At 42.1% G+C, this 24,690-nt stretch overlaps 1 protein-coding gene across 2 annotated transcripts in view; it reads left to right on the forward strand.

Moving 5' to 3' along the window:
* The window catches only part of Arid4a (AT-rich interaction domain 4A), a 72,065-nt gene that overhangs the window by 32,173 nt on the left and 15,202 nt on the right, over positions 1-24,690 (forward strand). For both annotated transcript variants that reach the window (XM_028858454.2, XM_028858461.2), the window contains 8 exons: positions 9,738-9,810; positions 10,648-10,742; positions 10,897-10,994; positions 11,828-12,059; positions 15,212-15,462; positions 17,602-17,802; positions 21,268-21,352; positions 22,046-22,187. In XM_028858454.2, coding sequence (XP_028714287.1) covers positions 9,738-9,810; positions 10,648-10,742; positions 10,897-10,994; positions 11,828-12,059; positions 15,212-15,462; positions 17,602-17,802; positions 21,268-21,352; positions 22,046-22,187 — 1,177 coding nt within the window. The remainder of the gene's footprint in view (positions 1-9,737; positions 9,811-10,647; positions 10,743-10,896; positions 10,995-11,827; positions 12,060-15,211; positions 15,463-17,601; positions 17,803-21,267; positions 21,353-22,045; positions 22,188-24,690) is intronic.

Genomic DNA, 24,690 nt, shown 5'->3' on the forward strand with positions numbered 1-24,690 from the left:
TTAAAATGTAAGGACACTTAGAAAAATAGTATCTTTTTACAATATGTTACTTATGAACTTGCTAAAATTTAGTGAACATGGTTGCTTTAGTCCTAAAAAATAACAGCCAAAAAAAAAAAAAAAAATCACAATGCAGGCATGATTCATACAGTTTCTTTTAAATTATTTTCCAGATGCTCATTTTCATAGCATTTGCTTTATTGACACAGACTTGTTGTAAACTAGTTCTCTGGCCACCTTAGTGGGGTTTCTTGACTGAGATTTAGGTGGTTTTAGGGGGGAAAATCAGCTGCATTTTCTTTGCTCTTGCATTGGAGTGAGATTTAGTTGCTGAATCATTCTAACTTGTCTTGAAGAATAATTTTAAAACATGTAATATACTGATCATCCAAGGAATGCTTTAAACTATACATAGCAAAGGGAGAAACATGAGCATGGTATATAGTGAATAATCTGATAAGCCAGGGCCTACCTGGCTTAGTCATTCTGGGCCTTTCCCACACCAGTGAGGCTGAGCTGTTGTATTGCATTACAGATCATGATTCTACCTAAGATGTATTGATAGTGTACTTCTTAGGAGGACTGGACGATGCTTTACCAGAATCTAGAGATCCTTTGCAGCATTTTGTAAGCCGTTACACTGCACCGTCGACTGTCCCCCAGTGTGGACCAGCAGGCAGGCGTATGCAGCAGAATCCCACAAGTGGTGTCCATCTCTGCAGTGGGGACGAGCAGTAGCCTCTGTTTACCCATCGTGTGTCAGACGTTTCAACATGAGTGGGAGCAGCAAGATTTGGGAGTCTGCAGCTTTCCAATGGAGCAGTAGCTCTTGGCTTTAATACTTTATTTCCTGCTCATAGCTACTGCAGGATTTGAGAGTAAGCAGTATGTCTCATACTGTGCTGGGAAGAGAATCTGACAGAAAGTAGTTCCTGCCTGTATTGGTAACTGCAACAAATAGATAATTATGCTGGAGAAAACCTAGAGATTATCTTGTCGGTGTTATTTAAATGTCTTTGTTAAGAAAAAAAATTTTTAAGAAAATTTTATATTAGAAAAAACATTACTAAATTTTTTTGAGCTTGGAAATTTATTGGAAAGTCCAGATTAATATAAATAATGATAACTGTTATTCACTTTTCTTGGCTTATGATTATATTGGATAAATATAGGAGAAATAAATATTGGATAAATATAAGTTAGAAGATTAATTATCAAGAGGAATTTAACTAGTTTTAGCTTAAATCATCATTGATTTAATGGCTTTGTATTTCAGATTTTATGTTTAGCAATGAAAATTAAAATGAGTGAAGTTTTTTTATAAGAACTGTTCTTTTTAGTCTAATGTATTAATACACTCATTTCTCCAGTCTTGAGAATTTTCTAGGGATTACCATTACATTTGGTACCCAAGATAATTTTCCATTATTGTAAAAGTCATAAGTGCTTGAGTTTTTTAATTCCTGGAAATATGAATATTAATTTTTTGGTATTTAAATCAAATGTCACCTTTGTCAATCTATGACCGAGTTTAAATTAGATTAAAGACATTTGCTGATGATTATTCAAAATCACTTTGTATATAGATCCACAGTAAATACCTGATAACTCAGGAAAACTGTCAGTAAAAGCTATAGGTTCTTAAATGTAATATAAATATTATAGCTATACCAAATAACTTCAATTAAACTAAGCTTTAAGTAAGTCTGAAACACCAACCTTCAATGAATAACTTAGATACTCGCTTACATTCAAATATAACAACTTGCTTAAATTTAGACTTCTAAACAAGGAAATAAAAAATGTCCTAACTGTAGGCTGGAGAGATGGCTCAGGGGTCCAGAGCACCGCTGATCATGCAAAGGCCCTCTGGTACTTAGCACCTACATGGCAGTTTACAACCATCTCTAACTCCAGCTCCAGGGGATTCAGTGCCACCTTTTGGCCTCCTCAGGTACTGCATGCATATGATAGATACACTTGTATACCTGCAGACAAAACATGCATACACATAAAATAAATAAGTAAATCTTTTTTGAAAAGTCTTAATGAGTTTTAAAGAATCTTCACTGTTTTAGCTTAAAGCTTTAACTGCACTAATTCACCTAATGAGACCAATGAGGTTTATACGTTTGTTCACACAAATACAGCTACATTTTCAAAATAATTACTGTGTATAGGTGTTATAATATCTGCATGTGTATCAATGCACTACTTTCATGCCTGGTGCCTATGCAGGCCAGAAGAGGGTGTCAGATCCCCTGGAACTGGAGTTACAGATGGTTGTGAACCACCATGTGGGTGCCAGGAATTGAACCTGGGTCCTCCAGAAGAGCAGTCAGTGCTCTTAACAGTGGCGCCATCTCTCCGGCACTCTAAATACAGCTCTATTTGTGTGTGTGTGTGTGTGTGTGTGTGTGTGTGTTTTTAAAACACTTTTAGTGTAATGATACTTTATATCTGTGTCATCTAAGAGGTTCGGGTGGTATGAAAAACTTGATAGCCCCAATATCATATCCTGATGGATACATACAACGTATGCACCATTTCAAATGGAAATAGTTAAGGGCAGTAGTTTACGAGTCATGTCGTTGTTTTAAGGAGACGTTGTTAAGCTGTGAAACAGTGTCTTACTGTGACTGTATCACATCCTTTGGGCTCCCGGAAGTGCTCTACATGTGTGTAACAGTGGGGGATGGATCCTGTGAATTTTAGGATCAGGTGGCATGGGGTCTCCAACTATCTCGGGTCAGTTCGGTGTCGGTGATCAGGTCATCTTCTTCGAATGTTACCGTGTCTCCACCCCGGCTTTGGGAAGAAACTCCTAAGTTCCAGTGGGAGCAGCCTTTGCCTTTAAGCCTTATCCACTACCCGGGAGTAGCTTTAGAGCCCACAGCAGGCCGCCCTTTCGGGCCCAGTCGCCAGTGTGGCATGTCTGAGAGCCAGGTCCCTGGGGTTCTGCTCTGGAGCAGGAAGTCTCTGCCTCCTCGAACGCTTCCCATTCTGTTTGCACTTCTGGTCCCGGCGTCCCCCCACCCGCTGCCCGTGCCTGCCCTCCAGCCAGGCTGCTCGGTTACACGCGGCGTCCCTGACTCCTCATGACTGTCTCAAGTCTTGTCATCACAGGCAGAGCAACTTTGCTGACAGTCACCAGAAACCTTCAGCCAAGCAGAAGTGTGTCTTAGCTCATCTTACTCCTTAGTAGCATTCAGCTCTCATGATGTGACATTTGTTTTCTGGGTTACTTCCCAACCAAATGATAGAATAACTCAGAATCTATATGCACATCTCAGCTGTCTCTTAGCGACAGGCACTTAGATTAAACTGTTGGTGGGAATTTCTTTTTATTTGGAAGTGTTCAAACTCAGTATGCACACAGCCTCACTTACCTTCCTTTCTCCTTCCCTGACCATTCCTAATTTATTTTAGTGGAAGCACCATACCCAGTTGCCTAAGCTAGATACACGGAATACACGGACAGCATCTGGACTCTTTTCTTGGTCCTCCCCACCCAATCCATTTAGGCACACAAATCCATTGTCTTCTACCAACTTGAAGAGTCCCTTAATCTGCCCACTTCTTTCAGTAACTACTCTGCCAGCCGAAGTCCAGGCAGCCACCGTCTTCCCCTAGACTAACGCGGAAGCACCTGCCCGCTGATGTGTTCACACTTACCCTCCTCCATGCCCGTCTCTGCGCTAGATCTGAAGTCAGCTTTTTAAAAACAGAAACTCCATGTGATCCCTTGGGGAATAAAATAATTTTAGGGCACAAAAGAGGTTGTGGTTTTTACCTTTTTGAATTGAAATGTTTCTAAAGCATGTTATGTAATGCCATCTCTCTTTCAAAGCAGTGTGCCGAGCATTACTTAATGTCACATTTATTCCAGGTCTACTTGTACAGGTAATTCACTGCCGTCAGAGCTCTTGGACCTTACACAAATATTGCCCATTTAGTTTTTTAAACTTATTGTTCTTGTTTTGTATTGACTCATTTGTGTATGCATACATTTATTTGGGTGGAGGAGGCAGGTATAGGCCGTAGAGTCCGTCTCAAGGCTAGAGGACAACTTTTAGAAGTGGGTTCTCTCCTACCACATGGGTCCTGATGCTTTTACTTCCGACTTAATCGCAACCACCCTTCCCGGCTGAACCATCTCGCCTCTGTATTTAAGGCAGGCGCTCTGGAACCTGGGTTGTCTTCAGACTTGCCCTGTAGCTGCCAATGACCTTGAACTGCTCCTCCTCCTCCCTGTACCTCCCAAGTGCTGGGATTACAGCTCTATCCCACCGTTTCCTGCTCAACTGTGGCTTGTGTACTTGAAACTCTGTTCATCAAAGATCAAGATTTTAAACTCTCCCTCCCTCCCTCCCTCCCTTTCCATCTCCCTCTCTCGTTTTGTGAGATGGGTGTTGCTGTGTACCCAGGCTGCCCTTGTGCTCACGCAGGTCTCCGGGCCCTGCCTCAGAGTACCTGAGGCTGCGGCGGCGGCGCAGATCACCCACTGTGCCATGCTTTTTCTTCTTACATTTTTTTTTTAGATTTATTTATTTTGTTTTATGTGTGTGAGTTTTGTTTGAATGTATGTTTGTACACTATGCACATGCTTGGTATCCACAGAAGTCAAAATAAGGCATCAGATCCCCTGGAACGGGAGTTACAGATGATTGCGAGACACTGTGGGTACTGGGAACCAAATCCTCTTCCTGCAGGAGCAGCAAGTGCTCTTAACTGCTGAACTCTCTCTCTAGCCATTTAAAAATTGTAAAGACTTTCTTTTTAAATTGAAGTCTTTCGTAACTGTTTCACTGAGGTGTTGTGATCTATTATATCAAAACATCGGCCACCAGGAAGATGCATCTTTTCTTATCATTGTTAAAATAGGCAGCTCTGTATTTGAGCAAGTGAAGATGACCAACTCAAATAATGTCCTGCTTATTTTTAAGGACTTGTTGGTTTTGAAATGAAAGCGGCATAACCCTCTTACCAGTTATATGTATGTATATTTCAGAGAGAGAGAGAGAGAGAGAGAGAGAGAGAGAGTGTGTGTGTGTGTGTGTGTGATTATGGAGGAAACTTAGGCACATTACTCCATGATTCCTTTAAAACAGACTGCCCACACTAGCAGTACCTTCTCTGTTTTCTAAGTTTTTCTTAGGAGAACACTTAGGCTGAGGTTTCACAAGTCCTGCAGGTCTTGGTTTCTTCTTTCCTATGCTGTAAATGAACCCAAGGCATGCCAGGGATTTTGTTTTTCACCCTTACTCCCCAGGGGACCCAGACAGCCAGCACTGAGAGTCTGGCCCATATTAAACCCTCATCACCTAGTTTCTGAATAAATGAATAAGTGTGGATTATGTAAAATCTTGCGAAATTACTGTTTGAAACAAGGTGTCGGACTGCTGTTTGAAGGTTAATTAGAAGTCTTTGACACAACTTCTCTTTTTTTTCAAAATACCTCTTCTTAGACAGTATACTCTTAAGTAATCTCTCTCATACTCTTGTGGTTTTTAAATAACTTTTTTCCTTTGTCCATTTTGAGATTTTCTGGACCTTGCCAAAGAGTTCTTCTCTAACAATGCTTGTTTGTAATTGGCCCACAGGAAAACCTTTAATAGCTTTCAGCCCCTATCAGATGAACACTAGATTTTGGTATCAGTGTTGCTGTCTTATGTCTTTTCATCACTGACCTGTGAAAGTCTGGCTTTCACGGATTGACCCCTGTTCACATTCTTGTCTTCACTTTCCCATATCTCCCAGCTGCCTCTCAGATACTGCTCGGAAGGAAGCTCCTGGTGCATCGTTGGGTATCTGAGTTAAATGCTGGCCTTGTGGTCCCGTTTCTCTTCTCACTGTTGACTATCACAGGGTAAATACAGCGAAATTAAACCAGTGGTGATGCTCACTTGCAATTGCAGCATTCTAGTCAGGGGCAGAGGCAGGAGGATAGCTACAAGTTCCAGGCCAGCCTCCATATGTATTTTGACAGTTTGAATAATTCCTGATTTACAGTCAATATTGTCGATTTTCTAGCTAGGAAACTTAACAGCAAGCATGAGGTGTATGAGGTGTGTGTTACTTCATTTGTAGCACATGCCTGTAATCTCAGCACGTGGACAGGAGGATTGCCGCTATTTCAAGGCTAGCCTAGATTGCAGAAGAAAACACTAAATAAAAAAAAAAAAAAAAAAAGTAACAAATTGTATTCATCTTCCCATAAAATGGCATAAAATCCATTTGTCACTAGAATTTATGCCTTTTCGGAATGAGCATTCATTCCCAGAGGTATGTGAGGAAGGTACAGGTGAGCAGTCTTGCCTGTCACCTGTGTCTGAAGAACATCTGGGGCCATCCTTCTCCTTCCATGTTTTCATGGCTTTGTTGCTGAGCATTGGTTGTTAGCAGCCAGTGTGAAACACAGAAGGGAAATCTTCTCAACTCAGTTGCAGAAATGTCTTTTCATCACACGGTGACTGTCTAACTGCATGCCGGTCATCAGAGATGAACGCCATGAATACAGTAAGCCCGCCCCAGAGCTAACAGGCCTCCTGAGCACAGCCAGCATGGATAAGGACGAAAGACAAAAGCAAGCAACCAACAGAACCTCTTACCCTTAACTCCCTCCCTCCCCTTCTCCTTCACCGAAGGCAAGGTTTACAGCATCCTCCTCCTCTTCCTTCTGGACTGCTGTGATAGCTTCCTCTTCCTCTCCAATGTGTCAGTCCCATTCATGGCTGAGAACTGTAAAACACGCACCTAATTCTTTGGAAACTTCATATCTCCTATGGTATCGAGCAGGTTCTGGGTCTTTTTTTTTTTTTTCCTCCCCAAGACACAGTTTCTCTGTGTAGCCCTGGCTGTCCTGGATCCTCTTGCCTCTGTTCCCAAATGCTGGAATTACAGGCGTGTGCACCCAGCAAGTTTAGTTCTTTATCACATTGTCCTTTTCTGATCACAGCGTGCCTCAGACCCATCTCCTGCTGCTTGCTGTACGGGGACTACCAGCCACACTGAAAGACTTTCAGTGTGGACAGCAGCCGCACCCCAGCAGAACCGTTCGGTCCACCCCTGTTCCCGCACTCTGCACTTACGCATTATGTGCTGTTGGCCTCTTCTGCCTGTCTACAGCACTTTCCAAAATCAAAGCAGCCAAAAAAGAAGGTGCCGTGTGCTCTGATTTTCATCCACAGTGCTCTTGTACAACTCCTGAGTAATGCGTTAATGGTTAAGAAATATTTGAACTTTAAGACATAATGCGTTAATGGTTAAGAAATACTTGAACTTCAAGACATAATGCCTCTTGTCAGAAAAGTCAAAATCTGATAGTGTAGACAAACAGCTACTTGTAATACTAAGTAGAATATAGTGGTGCCCATAACAGTAGACATTTCTTAACACTATAATCGTGTACATGTGTTGTCTGGATCCTTAAAATCCTCTTCCTTGAGCTGGCATTGTGACTAAGTGTGTAGTTACTCTTCCGGTGCTTGATATCACGAAGGGAAGAAGGCTGGTGCTTCAGAGAGTCCTCTACCTTTCTTCTTCCTGCTCTTTCCCACACCTACGTCCTTGAACAATGCAGCAGCCCCTGGCTCCCAGTCAGGAAAGAGGTGCTAGCGGGGCGAGACGGATGTGTGGACGGTGACAGCGAACCCAGTAGCAGATCTGAATCCCAGGCAGAGGCAGCTTTTAGGACAGGGAGGCGTCTTCTAGTGTATGCAACACAGTCCCTTAAAATGACGGTGAGATGAAATCTGAAAATCCTTAGGAGACGATTTATGTTTTGGTGGAAATTTCCTTTCAAGAAAGTAGGTATATGTAAATTGAATTTTTATTTATTTTTGTTTTTGTATCTTAGAACTGTACTTAAATTTTGTGACTTGGTTCCTCACAGAGTCTAAAATACTCTTTTTTTTTTTTTTTTTTTTTTTTTTGGTTTTTCAAGACAGGGTTTCTCTGTGTAGCTTTGTGCCTTTCCTGGAACTCACTTTGTAGCCCAGGCTGGCCTCGAACTCACAAAGATCCACCTGGTTCTGCCTCCCAAGTGCTGGGATTAAAGGCGTACGCTACCACTGCCCAGCTAAAATGCTCTTTATTATCCACTAACTTAATGCCTTTAAGCTATCAATTTTTAACCTGTAAAAATTATAGTCAATCATGAAAAATTTATCATGACTTGCTAGTACCTTATTTGTGCCCCATTTGTAGTCAGTGGGTTGATTTTGCTTCTTTGTATTGAAGAACAACGTTTTATTTATTTGTTTGTTTATTTGTTTTCAAGGTAGGGTCTTACTATGTAGCTCTGGCTGTGGTAGCACTCACTATGTAGACCAGGTTGGCCTTGGAATCACAGAGATCTTCCTGCCTCCTAGATTTTATTATATATTTTAATCGACTACATGTTCATTGATCCTGGCTCTAGTATTAGCTATTAAAATTCTTAAAGGCTAACACGATTTTAAAGTGCCTGCTGCCATCTAGGCACTGAACAATCGATATTTATTGCTTAAACATTGCTTTTATCTGAACATCGTTTTTAATATGCAAATAGTCTGAATTATTCTCTTAGAACACAGTAAAGTTATCCTCTAAAGTCATGATCCTTTATATGGAAGAAACATTAGTGTTTTATTAATTTCTCCAGTGTACTGCTGACTTTTCAGTGATTTCTGTAATCAGATGTGGTGTATTCTTACAGTCTCAGCATGTGGGAGGTGATGGTGGGAGGTTCAGGAAGAGTCGAGGTTAGCTTGTCCTGCCTGGGATACCGTCTCAAAACAAAACCAGAAACACTGTAAATATTTGCTGGTGGGTAATCTATCAACAGATGTTATACTTTTGAAACACTTATTTGTGTGTGTGTGTGTGTGTGTGTGTGTGTGTGTGTGTGTGTGTGTGCGCGCGCGCGCATGTGCCTGCCGTGACATGTGTGATGGACTCAATTCTTTCCTCCATGTGGGACACAGGGATTGAAGTCTGGTAGTCAAGCATGGTGGTAGTGCCTCTACCCCCTGAGCCATCTTGACAGCCCAAGGATATTTTATTTAATCTATAATTATATTATAGAAAAATACTATTAGATTTATATAATTATTAAATAGGAACACTTAAATAGATACTTTTTATATAAAAACATTTTTGAGCAGGGGCGGTGGTGGTCCACGCCTTTAATCCCAGGGGAGGCAGAGCCAGGTGGATCTCTGTGAGTTCAAGGCCAGCCTGGTCTACAGCGTGAGTTCCAGGACAGGCTCCAAAGCTACACAGAGAATCCCTGTCTTGAAAAACAAAAAAACAAACAAACAAACAAAAAAATTTGTCATTGTTGTGCTTATCTCCCAATATATTCGTATGGACCATATGATAATTATTTTGTTGTTGTTGTTCGTTTGTTTGTTTTTTCCCAAATAATGTCAAATGAAGTAAAAATCGTCTTGCTACATTCTGGAATATCTTCCTCTTGACTTTTATTAGTCTTTTGATGATACTCAAGGCAGGGTCAGAGTGGAAGATGAAAGGGATAGCCTGGTCTACAGTTGAAGCAGGTCTTTGTTATCAGAATGTGACTTAAGGGTAGAGAACAGACTCAGTGGTGGAGCACTTTTCCTACCCTTTGGGAGGCCTAGAGTTTGAGTCTGGCAACAGCAAAAAAGCCAAAGCATTCAAATGTGACTCCCAGGGGTTCCTGGATACCAAGATAACATTGTATCTCTTTCTGTTCACTGTGCTTGCCTTCACAGCCTGAGGAAGAACTTGACCCTGAAGAGAGGGACAACTTCCTCCAACAGCTTTATAAGTTTATGGAAGACAGAGGTATGTCATTTCTATGGCTCTGTGTTTGAGGTATAGGCATTGTTTCTGCTGTCTTAGGAATGCCTTATATCCCACTGAAAGCCCACGATCAATCAGTTATACCTGGTGGTAGTTAAATGTTTGCAATAAAAGCATAGGAAATCAGTATTTACATAATTAAATTTGGTCTCCCTTGTATTTATGAAAAGATTAAAATAGAAGTAGAAAGTGACCAATCATAACGTTACTCTGGGTAGTCATTTATTACAGTGGTAATGCTGTGCTCAGGCGAGTAAATCCACCTGATCCTTGGTCTCCAAAAGCTGAAGATAATGGACCACGTTCTCTTTCTGAGTCGGACAGGATTTCTGTAGCAATAGAAGAAATAGAACCATTATAAATCATCACACTCTGACATGTTAGTCCTAGGAAATCCTCAGGTAATTTGGCCCCAGCCATTCTGGGGCTTTGAGAAGTAATCCTGCAGAGACCTGCACACAGCTTTCCATGTGTTTAAGAGCCAGAGTGGAGCCATAACCTACCTGCTTCCTTTGCTTAAGCTGTAGTGAACCAGCAATGGCAGCCATACATAGCAGTCTTAGTTTTTAACTTGGTTTTAGCCATTCCGTGGTAGAGAGGTAACTTGATTGGTAATAGAAGTGTGTGGCTTCTAAAATCCAGAGAGCCTACACAGCTGTATAAAGAAGACAGAGGAGATTGTCTTGTGTGATTTAAGGACCTTTAAATGTATACCTCCAATTAATGGATTTTGCCAAACTAGAAGTCACTATCTTTACTTTCAAAGTAGTGTTTTTCGTTTGACTAAATGCTTTATTTTTCCCTCTGACATTGAAAAAGGTACTCCCATCAACAAACCACCTGTTTTGGGCTATAAAGATCTCAATCTCTTCAAGCTCTTTAGACTGGTCTATCATCAGGGGGGATGTGACAAGGTAAGTATAACATTGCTTGGGAAATAAGTGTTTGTGTGATGAGGAGTTTGATTGTTTGATGTTGCATTGATGTATGCATTTTTTTAAAGAACACAGAATGCTAGTGTAATGATTATTTCCTTTGACAATTGTTAACAAAATTGTAATTTTCCAGATTGACAGTGGTGCTGTGTGGAAGCAAATTTATATGGACCTTGGCATTCCAATTTTGAACTCAGCTGCATCCTACAATGTAAAAACTGCTTATAGAAAGTAAGTAGTCTGGCTTCATTAAGGAGTAAATGTCAGCCGGGTGTAGTGGTACAGACATTTAATCCTAGGACTTGGGAGGCATTGGCAGGTAGATCTCTGAGCTCAAGACCAGCCTGGGCTACAGAGGGTTCCAGGACAGCCAGGGCTACACACAGAAACCCTGTCTGGGAAAACCAAAAGAATGAAAAATGAGACAAACATTTGCAGGGAACAGCCTTTTAAGGCATTAGCACTCCAAACAAGGAAAGCAAATGTTCACGTGTGGGCTGGGAGACACTTGTGACGGAAAGGTATTCTATTTCCCATGTGATGCTGATTTCCTCTTTAAAGTCAGGGATGTGGGGTGCTAATCATCTGCAGTTCCAGCTCATAGGCTATAGTTTTCATTACATACATGTTCTAGAGCAACGGTTCTCACCCTTCTTAATGCTGCAGCCCTTTAATAGAGTTCCTCATGTGGTGGCCCCCAACCATAAAATTATTTTGTTGCTACTTCATATATGAATCGTGATGTAAATATCTATGTTTTCTGGTGATCTTAGATGACCCCTGTGAAAGGGTCATTCAACTCTTAAAGGAGTCGTGACCCACAGGTTGAGAACCTCTGTTCTAGAGCAGTGTTCTGAGGTGGCTTTGTTAAATTGTAACAGTCTTGGGTTCTCAGGACAATGTTTTAGTTTTTGGTACCTGTGTTTATTGTATCAAAGGCGTTCAGAGATTACTAACATACAAAGAATGCTTTTTAAAGCCTTGGGTTTTGCTATTTATGCACCTTATATTCATGATAAATGCAAAGACTAAGATTTCTTAAGATGAACCTTATGTGTGTTTAGATATCTCTATGGTTTTGAGGAGTACTGCCGTTCTGCAAATATTCAGTTCCGAACTATTCACCACCATGAACCAAAAGTAAAAGTGGAAACAAAAGACTTGGAAGACTCAATGGAAGAGGCTCTAAAAGTGGACCAGGAAATGCCTTTAATGGACGTGAAGAGTGAGCCCGAGGAGAATACCGATTCCAACAGTGACAGCGACAGAGAAGACACAGACCTGAAGTCTCCAAGAGTGAGTGTTGGGTGTCATCTGCTTCATGCATTAGTTTAAAAGTTTTACTGTGGACGGACATGGGTGGGCATGCACACGCACGCGCACGCGCACGCGCACACACACACACACACACACACACACACACACACACACACACACACACACACGGTTTGGGTAGTCCTCCTAGTTTCTGTTGCAGTATTTAGTAAGGTTGTAACAAGGTTATCGTAGCGACCTTTCCCGGACAACACGTTTTACTTCCTCTACTTGGAAAGCTCCTCCTCACCAGGCATGGTGGGTGCCTCATGCCTCAGCACTCAGGATCCCGAGGCAAGGGCCTTGTCATGCGTTCACCTGGGCTGCACAGCACGAAACCACCTAACCAGGTGGACAGAAGCGACACACACCTACAGAATTCCCAGTCTGCTCGGGTCCGTCTGCTGACTCAGTCCCATGTCCTCTCTCTTCTTAAGTTTCTTGCTAAAATGTCACCCCAGTGAAACCTGCACTGTCTTTATACTTGCTGCTACCTTCCTCCTTTCTCACTGCAGTCTGGAATGTCTGGGTTGGGTTTCTCTCTTTTCCTCCCTCTGTACCAGAGCTGCATTCCTTGAAGGCAAGGGTGAGTGTTGATTTTGCTCATTAACGAGACCTCGGGCTTCCAGAATAAAGAAGCACAGCACATAGGAAGTGCTCATTAACTAGTTGAGTGAATTCCTCTTGATAATTCCTGTGCCACATCTGTAAATCTGTGTGCATACTGTACGGCTTGATTGTGCACACATTGATTTTATCTTCTCTCTCTCTCTCTTTCACACACACACACACACACACACTCACACACACACATACACACACACACACACACACTCTCATACACACACACATTCTCTCTCTCTCTCTCCATTGACTAAAGATTTATAAAGGATTACCGTTCACTCTTCTGATCCATGCTCAGTGGTAGCTACATATGATTTATGATTTATCATTTTATGGGTTGCCATATGCTCAAATTTTGGTTCCTTCTTTTGTTTTTGTTTTTTGAGACAGGGTCTCTCTGTTATGTATCTCTCACTGTCCTGGACCATGCTGTCCTCAAACTCACAGAGATCTGCTTACTTCTGCCTCCCAAGAGCTGGGATTCAAAGCGTGCGCCATCATGCCTGGCTTTCAGTTCTTAATGTGTCTTATTTGTTGAAGCCATATTTAATGGAAGGGAAAAGTGAAGTTACCTTTTCTTGTAGTTCAGAAATTGTGGTTTTTTTTTTTTTTTTTTTTTGTTTTGGGAGGGAGGCACTATTTTTCTCTCTTTTTAAAAAGGTTTGTTCATTTTTATTTTGTGTGTATTGGTGTTTACCTACATGTATGTCTGTGTGTCGCATGCATGCCTGGAGCCCTCAGAGGCCAGGAAAGGGCACCAGACCCCCTGGAACTGGAGTTAAACTGACCATTCTGTCATCTAATAAGTGCAATCTTTTAGTGAATTTCATGAAATATGTAAAGTTAAGTTCTTTATTTTATTTTAAAGTTTTGTTATTTATCTTAATTTTCGAGGGGGACTCATAATAGCTCATGCTAGACTCAACTCACTATATAGCTGTGGATAACTTTGAACTTCTGACCCTCCAGCATCCATTTTTCAAGTATTGGGATTACCGGGGTGAACTATACCTAACCTTATTCAACTGTTCAGTTTTTGTTTTGGGGTGTGTGTGGGGGGGTCCCTCTCTGCCTCGGTCCCTTGAAACTTGTCCTCTCACTACCCAGAAGTAGGTTGTGGCCAGCAATCCTAGTGACCCGCTATCTGGCCCTTGCCCCACCCCCAACAATGGGGTTATTGGTGCATGTGTGGCTTTTTTTTTTTTTTTTTTTTTTTTTTTTTTGAGGTGGGTGCAAGGGATTTGAACCCAGGTCCTCAGGCTTGCACAGTGAACACTCCTACATGCTGAGCCTCCTCCCCAGTTCCTTCTTTATTTTTCACTTTTTTTTTTTAAATCCCTCCTGTGTTCTGCCATCATAGTAGGCTGACTTGCAGGAAAATTGAGAAGGTCTTGAAGAGGCTCGCGAGTTTCCTAGTCAGTTGGTGTGCTGGAGGTTTGGTAGAGGCCATAGGAGACAGCACAAGTGCCTCCTGGGACCCCGTGAATGCTCTGGGTCCTCACTCAAAGAAATCTCCCTCTTTAGTTCGTTTGTTCGTTCGTTCGTTTTTATATGTATGTGTATGTTTCACTTGTGTGTGGGTACCCTCAAAGTCCTGAAGCTGGGTCTCCTGGAGCTGGAGTTCTAAGCAGTAGTGAGCACTCGATAAGAGTGCTGGGAACCAACTCAGGCCCTCTGGAAGAGCGGCCAGTGCTCTTAACCACTGAGCCACCTCTCCAGTCCACAATCTCACTTTTTAGACATTGGTGCCATTAGGTCCTTAAAGCATAATAACACATAAATATACTGATATTTGATTTTTATTGTAAGAAAATATATTGCTATTTGATTTTTATTCTAATAAATAATGAGATTGAAGATCACAGAACTTTCAAAGAGGTCATAAGTTAGAGGGTGAGTTTATGAAGATTATCCTTAGTAACTTAAACATTTTATTTAAAAACATTTGCTCTGTGTGTGTGTGTGTGTGTGTGTATGCACGCGCATATGTGCATGCCTATATGTGAAGGTCAGAGGATAATTGTGGAAGTCGCTCTCTCCTTGCACCATGTGAGTCCAGATAGGTCATGAACTCATGTCGTCAGGCCTGGTGGCAAGTGTGTACCTTTACTCTGGCCCATCTTGCCAGCGCAACATAACTAGTAGGGAATTCTGTCATTAGCGTGTAGATAATCATCTCACATTTCTTAACCATGGTTAGCAGGTATTGTAGCGTTCCCACTGAGCTGCACTCCTAGCCCTAGGAGAAAAGAGTTTTCTTATGAATATGCATAATAATGTGTCCAGGGATCATGTAGTGTTGGACATAATTAAGAGATTGATAGTGAGTCATCTTTGACTTCCAAAGGAATAATACATAGGCGTGAATTGTTGTTCAGCTGCTGCTCCCAGGCCAGGGTGCAGCAGAGTCACTGCTGTCCACGCTTCAGAGAAAGCTGCAAAGATGTCTTTCTCTGCCTTCTCTTAATTTGTCGTGTTAGCTCTCTAAAAGCTTTTATCCCCTCCATTAGGGGCGGAGGAAAATTGTTCGAGATGCAAATTCTATTAAAAAAGAAATAGAAGAAGAGAAAATAGAAGAAAATTTCATCAGAGACGATACAGAAAATAAGGATGTCGATGACGACTATGAAACAGCCGAGAAAAAAGACAATGAGCTGCTACTCGGGAGAAAAAGCACACCAAAGCCCAAAGAGAGGAAACTTAAAAAGCAAGAGGATTCTGAGAAAGACTCAGAGGAAGAGGAAGAGAAAAGCCAAGAGAGGTACATTGTCTTATGTCTGTTCTCCAGAGGCACCTGTCTGGGGTCCAGCAGCACTCTTCCTGCTTAGAGATTCAGGTGTGAGGGAATGTCTTCTTATTGGGACTTCCGTTCCTCTTGTCTGATGAAGGTGAGACACATTGTGAAGATGATGTGTATTGCCTTTCGGGATTGGAGAATATACTGGTCGCACCATTTTAATAGCACTTGTGCCCTAAACAGTGGCCTCAAAGAAGGCTGCGCCACCCAGTCAAAAGAAAGGCCCTGCAGTTGACAGCAGGGAAGGGAGCTGGAGAAAAATGGAGGAAGTGGACAAGAGGAAACAGCGACAGCAAAATTTCCATGTTAAAAAAGGTACAACGTGGGAAAGCTAACAGACACATGGGTGCACAGTGCTAGCAGATGTTTCTGTGTGTTAGCTTTATTGACGCCATTTGTCTTTTCCAGTTGTATAGAGTAAGTGGCATGCACCCCTGATTCCAGTTTGTAAAGACATTCTTGCCCCACATCTCATCATAAATTCCAGCTTTTTAATGTCCATTCTATTTGCTGTTGAGTGAAAACTGTATTTGTTTCCATGTATTAGACTTGCATGGATTGAAGTGACTTAAAAAGCCCAAAATTAGGCAGTTGAGCTAGATCAAAGTGATGTCTCACTGGGCCGTGTCGTGGGCCATTTTGTCGTGGGATCAAATGGATTTACTAATTTTTTAGATATTAATAAAAAGGAAGTTTTAGAACAACAGCATAAGGTACTTACTTGAAAACAGAAGATCTTCTCCAGTTTTTTTTTTCCAGTTGTTTTATTACATAATGCTAAATCTTATAGAAGTTTGAGATCTGGAGCCAGATTTGGGGAAAGTGACTGAAGAAGTTTAGTTCTAAAAAGTTGTAAATAAAGTGTAATTAGGATTTAAAAAGTAGCAGGAAATAATTGGGAGCTGAGAATAATGAGTACAGTATTTAAATATTTAAAACACTAAATAAAGGTGAGCTATTTAAAAAGTAGGGTCTAATTATAATAATGAGTCTATATAAATAAATATATGGCTAAAATACTTGATACATAAATGGAGCAAATATTTTAGAACACAGAATTCAATCATCAATGTGAAGGATAATATTCTATTCTATTAAATAAAAGTTGAGTGTACAAATAACAAACAGGGCATATTCTTAGCCTGTATCAGGAATCCTGGAGATTTCTATATGTGCTTTGGAATGATTTCTTCAGGATATTCATGAGAAGTGTCCCTGGAGAGCAGATATCCTTGATGCAAACGAGTTATCAAGGCTTCAGTCGTGTGCCGAGGGGCGCCACTGCAGTGACAGCCTGTACACGAGACCTTAAGACTGCTCCTGAAGCTTTTGAAATTCTTAGAACACCTCATGCATGTCTTCTGAATCCTCGCCAGGTTAATAGGCAATACACTTTATGGTTACAGTTTCCAAATACCATCGGACTTCTCATGTGAATTCCCTCTATGTGTAATTATTAAAACAAAGAAAAGCTGATGGCAAAGGAGTTGGAAATGGAACTGGAAACCAACAAAACCTAGAAAGCTTTGTTCCACCATCACTGTCTTATAATTTCAACAAGTAGCCTCATGTCAACATGAATCAGTTTAAGAGACAGGGTTACTAAGGGAGGCAGCCCTTGTTCATTATTTTACACACCAAACAGTGTGTCTTGCTAAGAACCACTCTGAAGTGAGAACACAGTACTGCTAAAGGAGATTTAAGACAGGTAGTTGCAAGAAGTTACAAAATAGCTTCAGAACATTCTCACAAGTAAGGTGGCACTTGAGTGTGAATTCCAAAGGCCATTCCAGGGCATATGGTTTTAATTTTTTGTTTGTTTGTTTAAAGTTACTTATTGACTGCATCATCATTAACTGTGATTATTGATTGGCCTTTAAGAAGTATGGGTTTACCTTTGTACAGTGCACTTCTACATAATAAATTCCTTAGTAAGTAGTCCATCAAATCTTCTCCTTCTCCTCCTTCTTCTCCTCCTCCTCCACTGACATGTTCCTAAGGGAACGTAGGTCGTACAGCCCCTCCACGCTGGGTTCTCTTGCCCTTGTTTTTGGTCCTCCCCGGAGTGCTTAGTAGCGTTATCAATGTTGTAATCCGCTGCAGGGAAGAAACGGAAAGCAAATGTGACTCGGAAGAGGACGATGACGAGGGAGACGACACCGAACCCTGCCTGACCGGAACCAGAGTCAAAGTGAAGTATGGCCGAGGAAAGACTCAGAAAATTTATGAAGCCAGCATCAAAGGCACCGAGATCGATGACGGGGAGGTTTTATACTTGGTGCATTATTATGGATGGAATGTCAGGTGAGCAATAAAGCATGTTCTTTTAGGTGGTTAAAAAGGAGCAGTGTTGTAGGAACCTCTTGAGGGTATTTGTAAGGCACACCTTGGTTCCATGTTTTTGAGGACTTGGATTTTTGCACTGTTTTATAAACTGTCAGTGCCTTCCACCAGAGACCAGCCGAACATTCTGCCATTGGGACAACTGAGTTTATTCCTTTTTTATAGGGTGGCAGAACACTTGAGGGGAAGCCATGGGGCATCACTGTCCCAGGGTGATGGCTAAGTCTGTGACAGCCTGGGGCCCACCTCAGGAGTTGGCGATAGTCCAGCACTCTGGGGTGAGGCCCACACCTCTTGGCCATGCACATCTTTGTTTCCTTTGTGAGAAGTCAAGCCCGTGTCAGGCACTGTAAGAATTTTGAGTTGGTTAAGTAATTAAAATCCATACTGGGTAGGACGTAGACTTGAGCTTTTGTTGTGCTGTAGGTTTAAGAAAATCTTTGTTGTGTGTGCACACAGTCAGGAAGCTGATGTAGGTCTGTGATTGGTTCTCTTAGTAAATCTTACCTAGAAAGAGGGAAGGCTAGATCCAAGTTAATCCTGTAATTGGTACAGAAGCGGAAGTGGCTCATTAGTTAGAGAGGATATTTTGCCATTTTTGTGGCTTGGACAATGTTCCCTGTATTTTCTGTGTTCAGACACGATTAGGGAGTTGTCTGATTTGTTTTGATCCTCCATGGGCATGGAGCAGACTTGTCTGGTGTGATGTTCTGTGCAAACTGGTCACGTTCAAGGGAAGACAGCTCAGTCTGGCCTCGAGAGTCAGACCAGCTAGACCCTGAGGCCCAGCCATTCTGAGTTTGTTTGACTTAGAATGGCTTTTCTCTTAAGCCTTTTGAAAGTGTGAGTGTCTGTGTGTCTGTGTGTCTGTGTCTGTGTGGATGCAGACTGCTCTGGGTTGACACATTGCCACACACCTTTTCTACACACTAGTTGTGTGCTCTGTCCTGACTCAGGTCCCCCCTCTCCAGATTGGGGACTTCAGGGTCCTTACTGTATAAATAAGTTGTAGAATTATAATCCCCATGTTAACTAGCACATATAGTGCATAGAACGGTGCCTAGCACATAGTGAGTCTCTCAGCCGTGAGCACAACCTCACAGGGTCTTAATAACGAGGCAGAGGCCGGGCGGTGGTGGCGCACGCCTTTAATCCCAGCATTCGGGAGGCAGAGCCAGGCGGATCTCTGTGAGTTCGAGGCCAGCCTGGGCTACCAAGTGAGTTCCAGGAAAGGCGCAAAGCTACACAGAGAAACCCTGTCTCGAAAAACCAAAAAAAAAAAAAAAAAAAAAAAATAACGAGGCAGAGTCTCTGTGTCTTGATAAATTCGGAGCAGGACTACTTCCCAACTCAGGCAGCAGCAGCAGCATGTTCGGTCACATTTCTCCTCAGATTCAAGTTTGTTCACAGCCGTCCACCCTGTGTGCAGCCTGTTGTGCTAGGATATCTCTTTCCTGTCACTCTTCTCGTTTTCTTAAGGCTTCCCTTTCTGACTCTAACCAGTAGTCCTTTGTCACATGCTCAGGTTCTGTCATTGTCCTCATTAGTCACCCACTGATGACTCATGCGTCTTTGGTTGTCCATAAATCTTCCTGAAAGCTAGTGTAATTCTGGCTTTCAAAGAATCCTTCTAGTTTCTAGATAATTTAGTCATGTTTCTAAAATGGGAGAATCCGCAAGTGTGAGCGGAGCCCTATTGTAGCTGCTAGAAGTACCTGCCCGACACCCCACTCAGACCAGGCCAGGGTGGGCCACCCGGAGTTCCTCCACACGGGACAGAGCCTGGGCTTTGTTTGGTCCGGTGTATTCTGGGAAACTTAGGAGCAAGACATATTCTTCTTTTTAGCCCTAGGTTGGGTATATATATATCTTTCTCACTGTATTTACTAGACTGTACTCGATTATACAGTATCTCTGTTTTTATATCAGACATGGAAGCAAGGCCTTGTTCCATCTATTCTCTGTATGTTTTATAATGCCTGGTATTTTAGTAGGACCTCAGGAAATGACCAAATTAAGAAATATTTATAGGTGGGACAGTGGTGGCACACACATTTACTCCCAGCACTCAGAAGGCAGAGTCAGGCAGATCTCTATGAGTTCAAGCCAGCCTGGACTACAGAGTGAGTTCCAGGACAGCCTGGACTACACAGAGAAACCCTTTCTTGAAAAACCAATTTTTAAAAAATGTTTATGAATAAGATTTTAATAGCCATCCCTGTTCCGAAAGTTTTAGAGTCTGGTAATCTACCAGGAAATGGTTTTTCGGCTCTAGTATAGGCTTCATGGTACCAGGGCAGCTAAAACCTGTACATACTTGGGCCATGTGCTTTGTTGTCTCCATGGCAACTAGTTTACAATGTTACTGAATACTATAAATAACTGCATTTGTGTAATGCAAGAAGTGTTATTTAGTTCTGAATAATTTAATCTATTTATCTCTTCCTAGTAATGGGAAAGATTATGTTGAAATTCAAGTGTTGACAGTGTTTTGAAGAAGGGTCAAGGGACATGAGTCTTCATCTTGGGCTAAAGAAAACAAATGTAGATAAAGGAAATTAAATTAAATACAAATATCTCTAACTTCCGTCTTAATAGTGACACATTTCATAATAAAGTTTTATTAGGAATAACTGATACTAGGACTCTGGGGAGGACAAGAAAAGGGGACTTGATAAATGATTGGGAGCTGATTGCTTGCAAATTGACATCTTTATATTATCCATAGAATGAATTCTAGTACAAAAATCTTCTGATAAGTTCAGATTGTGAGAGTTTTGGGAAAAAAAAAAATTCAGATAGTTTAGAATCAAGAGTTTGCTAACCCAGACCCCTGAAACTCTTAATTCTGAGAAACACACACACTCTCTCTCTCTCTCTCCTCTCTTTTTTTTTTTTTTTTTTTGAATTTTTTTTTTTTTTTTTTTTTTTTTTTTTTGGTTTTTCGAGACAGGGTTTCTCTGTGTAGCTTTGTGCCTTTCCTGGATCTTGCTGTGTAGCCCAGGCTGGCCTCGAACTCACAAAGATCCGCCTGGTTCTGCCTCCCAAGTGCTGGGATTAAAGGCGTGCGCCACCACTGCCCGGCTATTTTGAATTTTTCAAGACAGGGTTTCCCTGTGTAATGTCCTGGAACGTGCTTTGTAGACCAGGCTGGTCTCGAACTCACAGAGACCCACCTGCCTCTGTCTCCCAAGTGCTGGGATCCCAGGCGTGCACCACCACCGGGTTTGGTTTTTTCTCTGTAATTATGGCTTTATCACTAGTGGCTATACTGAGTACCTAGGACAACTGCTAGCATGTCTTACCAACAGGCAGTTCCTAGTCTCCTTACAGTTTTGCCAACACTAGAAACTGGAGCATGCAGGGTGTGTGTGTGAATATATTTCAAATAGGATATCATTGTGAAAGCTAAACTTTTTTTTTAAGGTATGATGAATGGGTAAAGGCTGACAGGATAATCTGGCCCTTGGACAAAGGTGGACCAAAGAAAAAACAAAAGAAGAAAGTTAAGGTATGTTCATACATTCATATCACTGGCGATAGAGAGATTATTCAAGGTGTATCTTTTCTGTAAGATGCTGATGTAGAGTAGTTTTACATTCAATGCAAGAATGAGAAGGTATGGGATTTCCAGTGTGCTCTTTGCCCTAGGTGGGTATGGCCTTCTGCACTGTCGGCCCTACCCCTCACCAGAGGAGGCCATTTGTTCTAGCTGGTAAAGGCCGCAGTCTACACTGGGGTGGTGTGTACATCCGAGGTGTCAGGCAGCTCTGGGTCCTTGTGCCTTCAGAAGGTTTGGACAGATGTGCAGTGCTGTTCTCATCATTAGAGCTACCCAGAGGACCCCATCACTCTGGAAATCCACTGTCCTTCCTCTTACCTCCACCGTGTCAAAGTGGTCTGCTGGCCCACGGTCCACTTGCCCACACCTTCCAGCCACAGTTCCTGCTGTGGAGCTCTGCCTAGTGTTCTGACTGTTTCTGGTGCCTTTCATTCCCTCAGCAGGACATGAGGAACCAGGGGAGTGTTGTACTCATGTGAATCGGGTAGAAAACTGTTGTGGATTTCTCTAGAAGCACATAGTAGGAGTTGACATAAAGTTAACTGACCTTTTATTTTGGAGTTAGTAGTTTTTCCTGGAGAATTGGAATGTTTATTTTTGAAGGTCTTGGCCCTTCTCATGCCTTTTGTTGTTGTTGCCCAGAATAAAGAAGATAGTGAAAAGGACGAAAAGAGGGATGAAGAGAGACAGAAGTCAAAACGGGGAAGACCTCCTTTAAAATCTACCTTTTCGCCAAACATGCCGTACAGTTTATCTAAGACGTCCAACAGTGAAGGAAAATCAGGTACCAGAAATGCCCATGGCAGCATGACGGGCAGCTCCCCTCTGCCTGGTGAGACGGAGGGGCTCGAGGTCTGAAGACTTCACTTTGAAAACATTGTACATACATCTGCATCACTTGACAGAGGGGACTCATTCTAAGAAGGGTCTCATCGTTGTACAAATGTCATACGGATGCTTACCAAACTCAGGGACTGCAGTGTCCCGAGGAAATAGAACCACAATATACACAGCCATCATTGACCAAAATGTAGCTATGTTGCCCATGATAAATAAAACGGCCACTTTGTGAGAGCCATAGCAGGTTATCTTGATTTTAACCTAACATGATTAAAACTACACAATTTAATTGGCAGCTAATACTTATTTTGTTGTTTATTTTAATTTAAACTCTAGTGATATTAACCATGGATACCAGTCTGTCATAAGGATTTTAGACACAACTAGTTTAATCGTAGGGAAGTTAAACCATCCTTGAGTCCTCGTGTGTGATGTGCTCAGCATCAAACCATGATGCACCAGTGTCTCCTGTCGTTTGTGACCTGCAGCCTGTTAGCAGAGCTGAGACTTGAGAGCAGAAACTAAGGGTGTAGGAGTACTTGTGATGAGCATGGGTGAGCACATTTTACTGTGCCTTAATATTTCCCTTCACTTTTCTGTCCTTGTTTATCTTATCTATGCAATTTAAGAGATTTGAAATGGTGATATTCTAAAATTACCCTCCTTGGAGAGAAAACCTCTCCTGAAGGTCAGGTTCACCATTAGCTGCCATGTGCTGGCCATGAAAGCTTGTCTTTCCTCTTCCCTGCCCCCTGCTGGCTGGTTATTCACTAACGCAAGGTTTCTGGGCCCTGTGAGCTTGCATTCCTCAGGAGGCATTTCCTGGTGCAGTGACGGCCTACAAAAGCGACGTCATTGACACTGAACTGCTAACTGAAGAATGTTTGGACACGAGAAAATGGAATGCTACGTTTTACTTTTACTTTTTTTTTTTTTTGTTTTTTGAGACAGGGTTTCTCTGTGTAGCTTTGCGCCCTTCCTGGAACTCACTTTGTAGACCAGGCTGGCCTTGAACTCACAGAGATCCGCCTGGCTCTGCCTCCCGAGTGCTGGAATTAAAGGCGTGTGCCACCAATGCCCGGCTACTTTTACTTTTACTAAAACCACAAAAATATTATATACCTTTTTCCATAACCACTCAGGGGTCTGGGGAGATGGCTCAGTAGTTAAGAGCACTTGCTGCTATTACAGAAGACTGGGGTTCAGTTCTCACACCCACGTACTGTTTGTAAAGCCTGTAACTCCTGCTCCCCGATATCCGACACCCTCTTTTGGCCTCCACAGGTACCAGGCATGAACATAGTACACTACATACGTGCAAACACTCCTATTCATAAAATAAAAGTGAATCCTAAAAAAGAAAAACCAACAAGCAGAAAACATAAAACTTTGTCAAGTATAGTGGCGCACACCCTTAATCCTGGTACGTGGGAGGCAGAGACAGGTAGTTCTCTGTGAGTTTGGGAGCAGCCTGGTCTCTATATGGAGGCAGGCCAGGGCTACACACTAAGAACCTTATCTTTTAAAAAGATGAACGCATTCAGTGTTTCCCTTTTTAAAATTCTTTTGGGAGGGTGTAAGTGTTGGAAGTTCATAAATTTTTACATTATATAATTTTATACAATCCTAGAATGCTACCTTATTATTTGAGAATTTTTCTGATATAAAGAGAGTAATTTTGTCTTGCAAGCAAGTGGCTTGCCTGTGCTTTCTCTTGTGCTAATAACATTTGAAGTTTGGGGAATTCACATTGCTCGTTTTAAACATCCCTTCTTTCCAGAATAATTTTAGGTGGAATGTCGTATTTCCTTCTTAGGGTACAAAGTGATAAGCTTTTGTATCACGTCAGGTCAACTCATTTAACATACTAGCTTGTATCTTTTTTTTTGAGGGGGGGAGTCTTTTGTTTGTTTGGATTTTTTTTTTTTGACAGGGTTTCTCTGTGTAGCACTGGCTGTCCTGGAATTCACTCTATAGCCCAGGCTGGCCTCGAACTCACAGAGATCCGCCTGCCTCTGCCTCCGCCTCCTGAGTGCTGGGATTAAAGGCGTGCAACACCACCACCCGGCATAGCATTGTCTTAATACAGTTCATGCGTGCTTTCTCTCTCTCTCTCTCTCTCTTGTTGTTTTGAGACAGGGTTTCTCTGTGTAGTTTTGGTTGTCCTGGAACTCGCCCTGTAGCCCAGGCTGGCCTCAGGGATCCGCCTATCTCTGCCTGCAGTGCTGGGATTAAAGGTGTGTGCCACCACACCCAGCTCTTTGTTTTTTCAAGTGGTACTGTACCTAAGTGTCATGGCTACTGAAGACCTCTTCATACAGAACTGACTTGGTAACATGCTGTGCATTGTGTTTCTACAGTGTGGTTTTATTGTTTGTATGTACACACATGCACACATGTTTATGGAGGAAGGGGAGCACACGCACATGTGTTCACATTCCAGTGGA

The sequence above is a fragment of the Peromyscus leucopus genome, chromosome 14, assembly GCF_004664715.2.
Source record: "Peromyscus leucopus breed LL Stock chromosome 14, UCI_PerLeu_2.1, whole genome shotgun sequence".
NCBI classification, from domain to species: Eukaryota; Metazoa; Chordata; class Mammalia; order Rodentia; family Cricetidae; genus Peromyscus; species Peromyscus leucopus.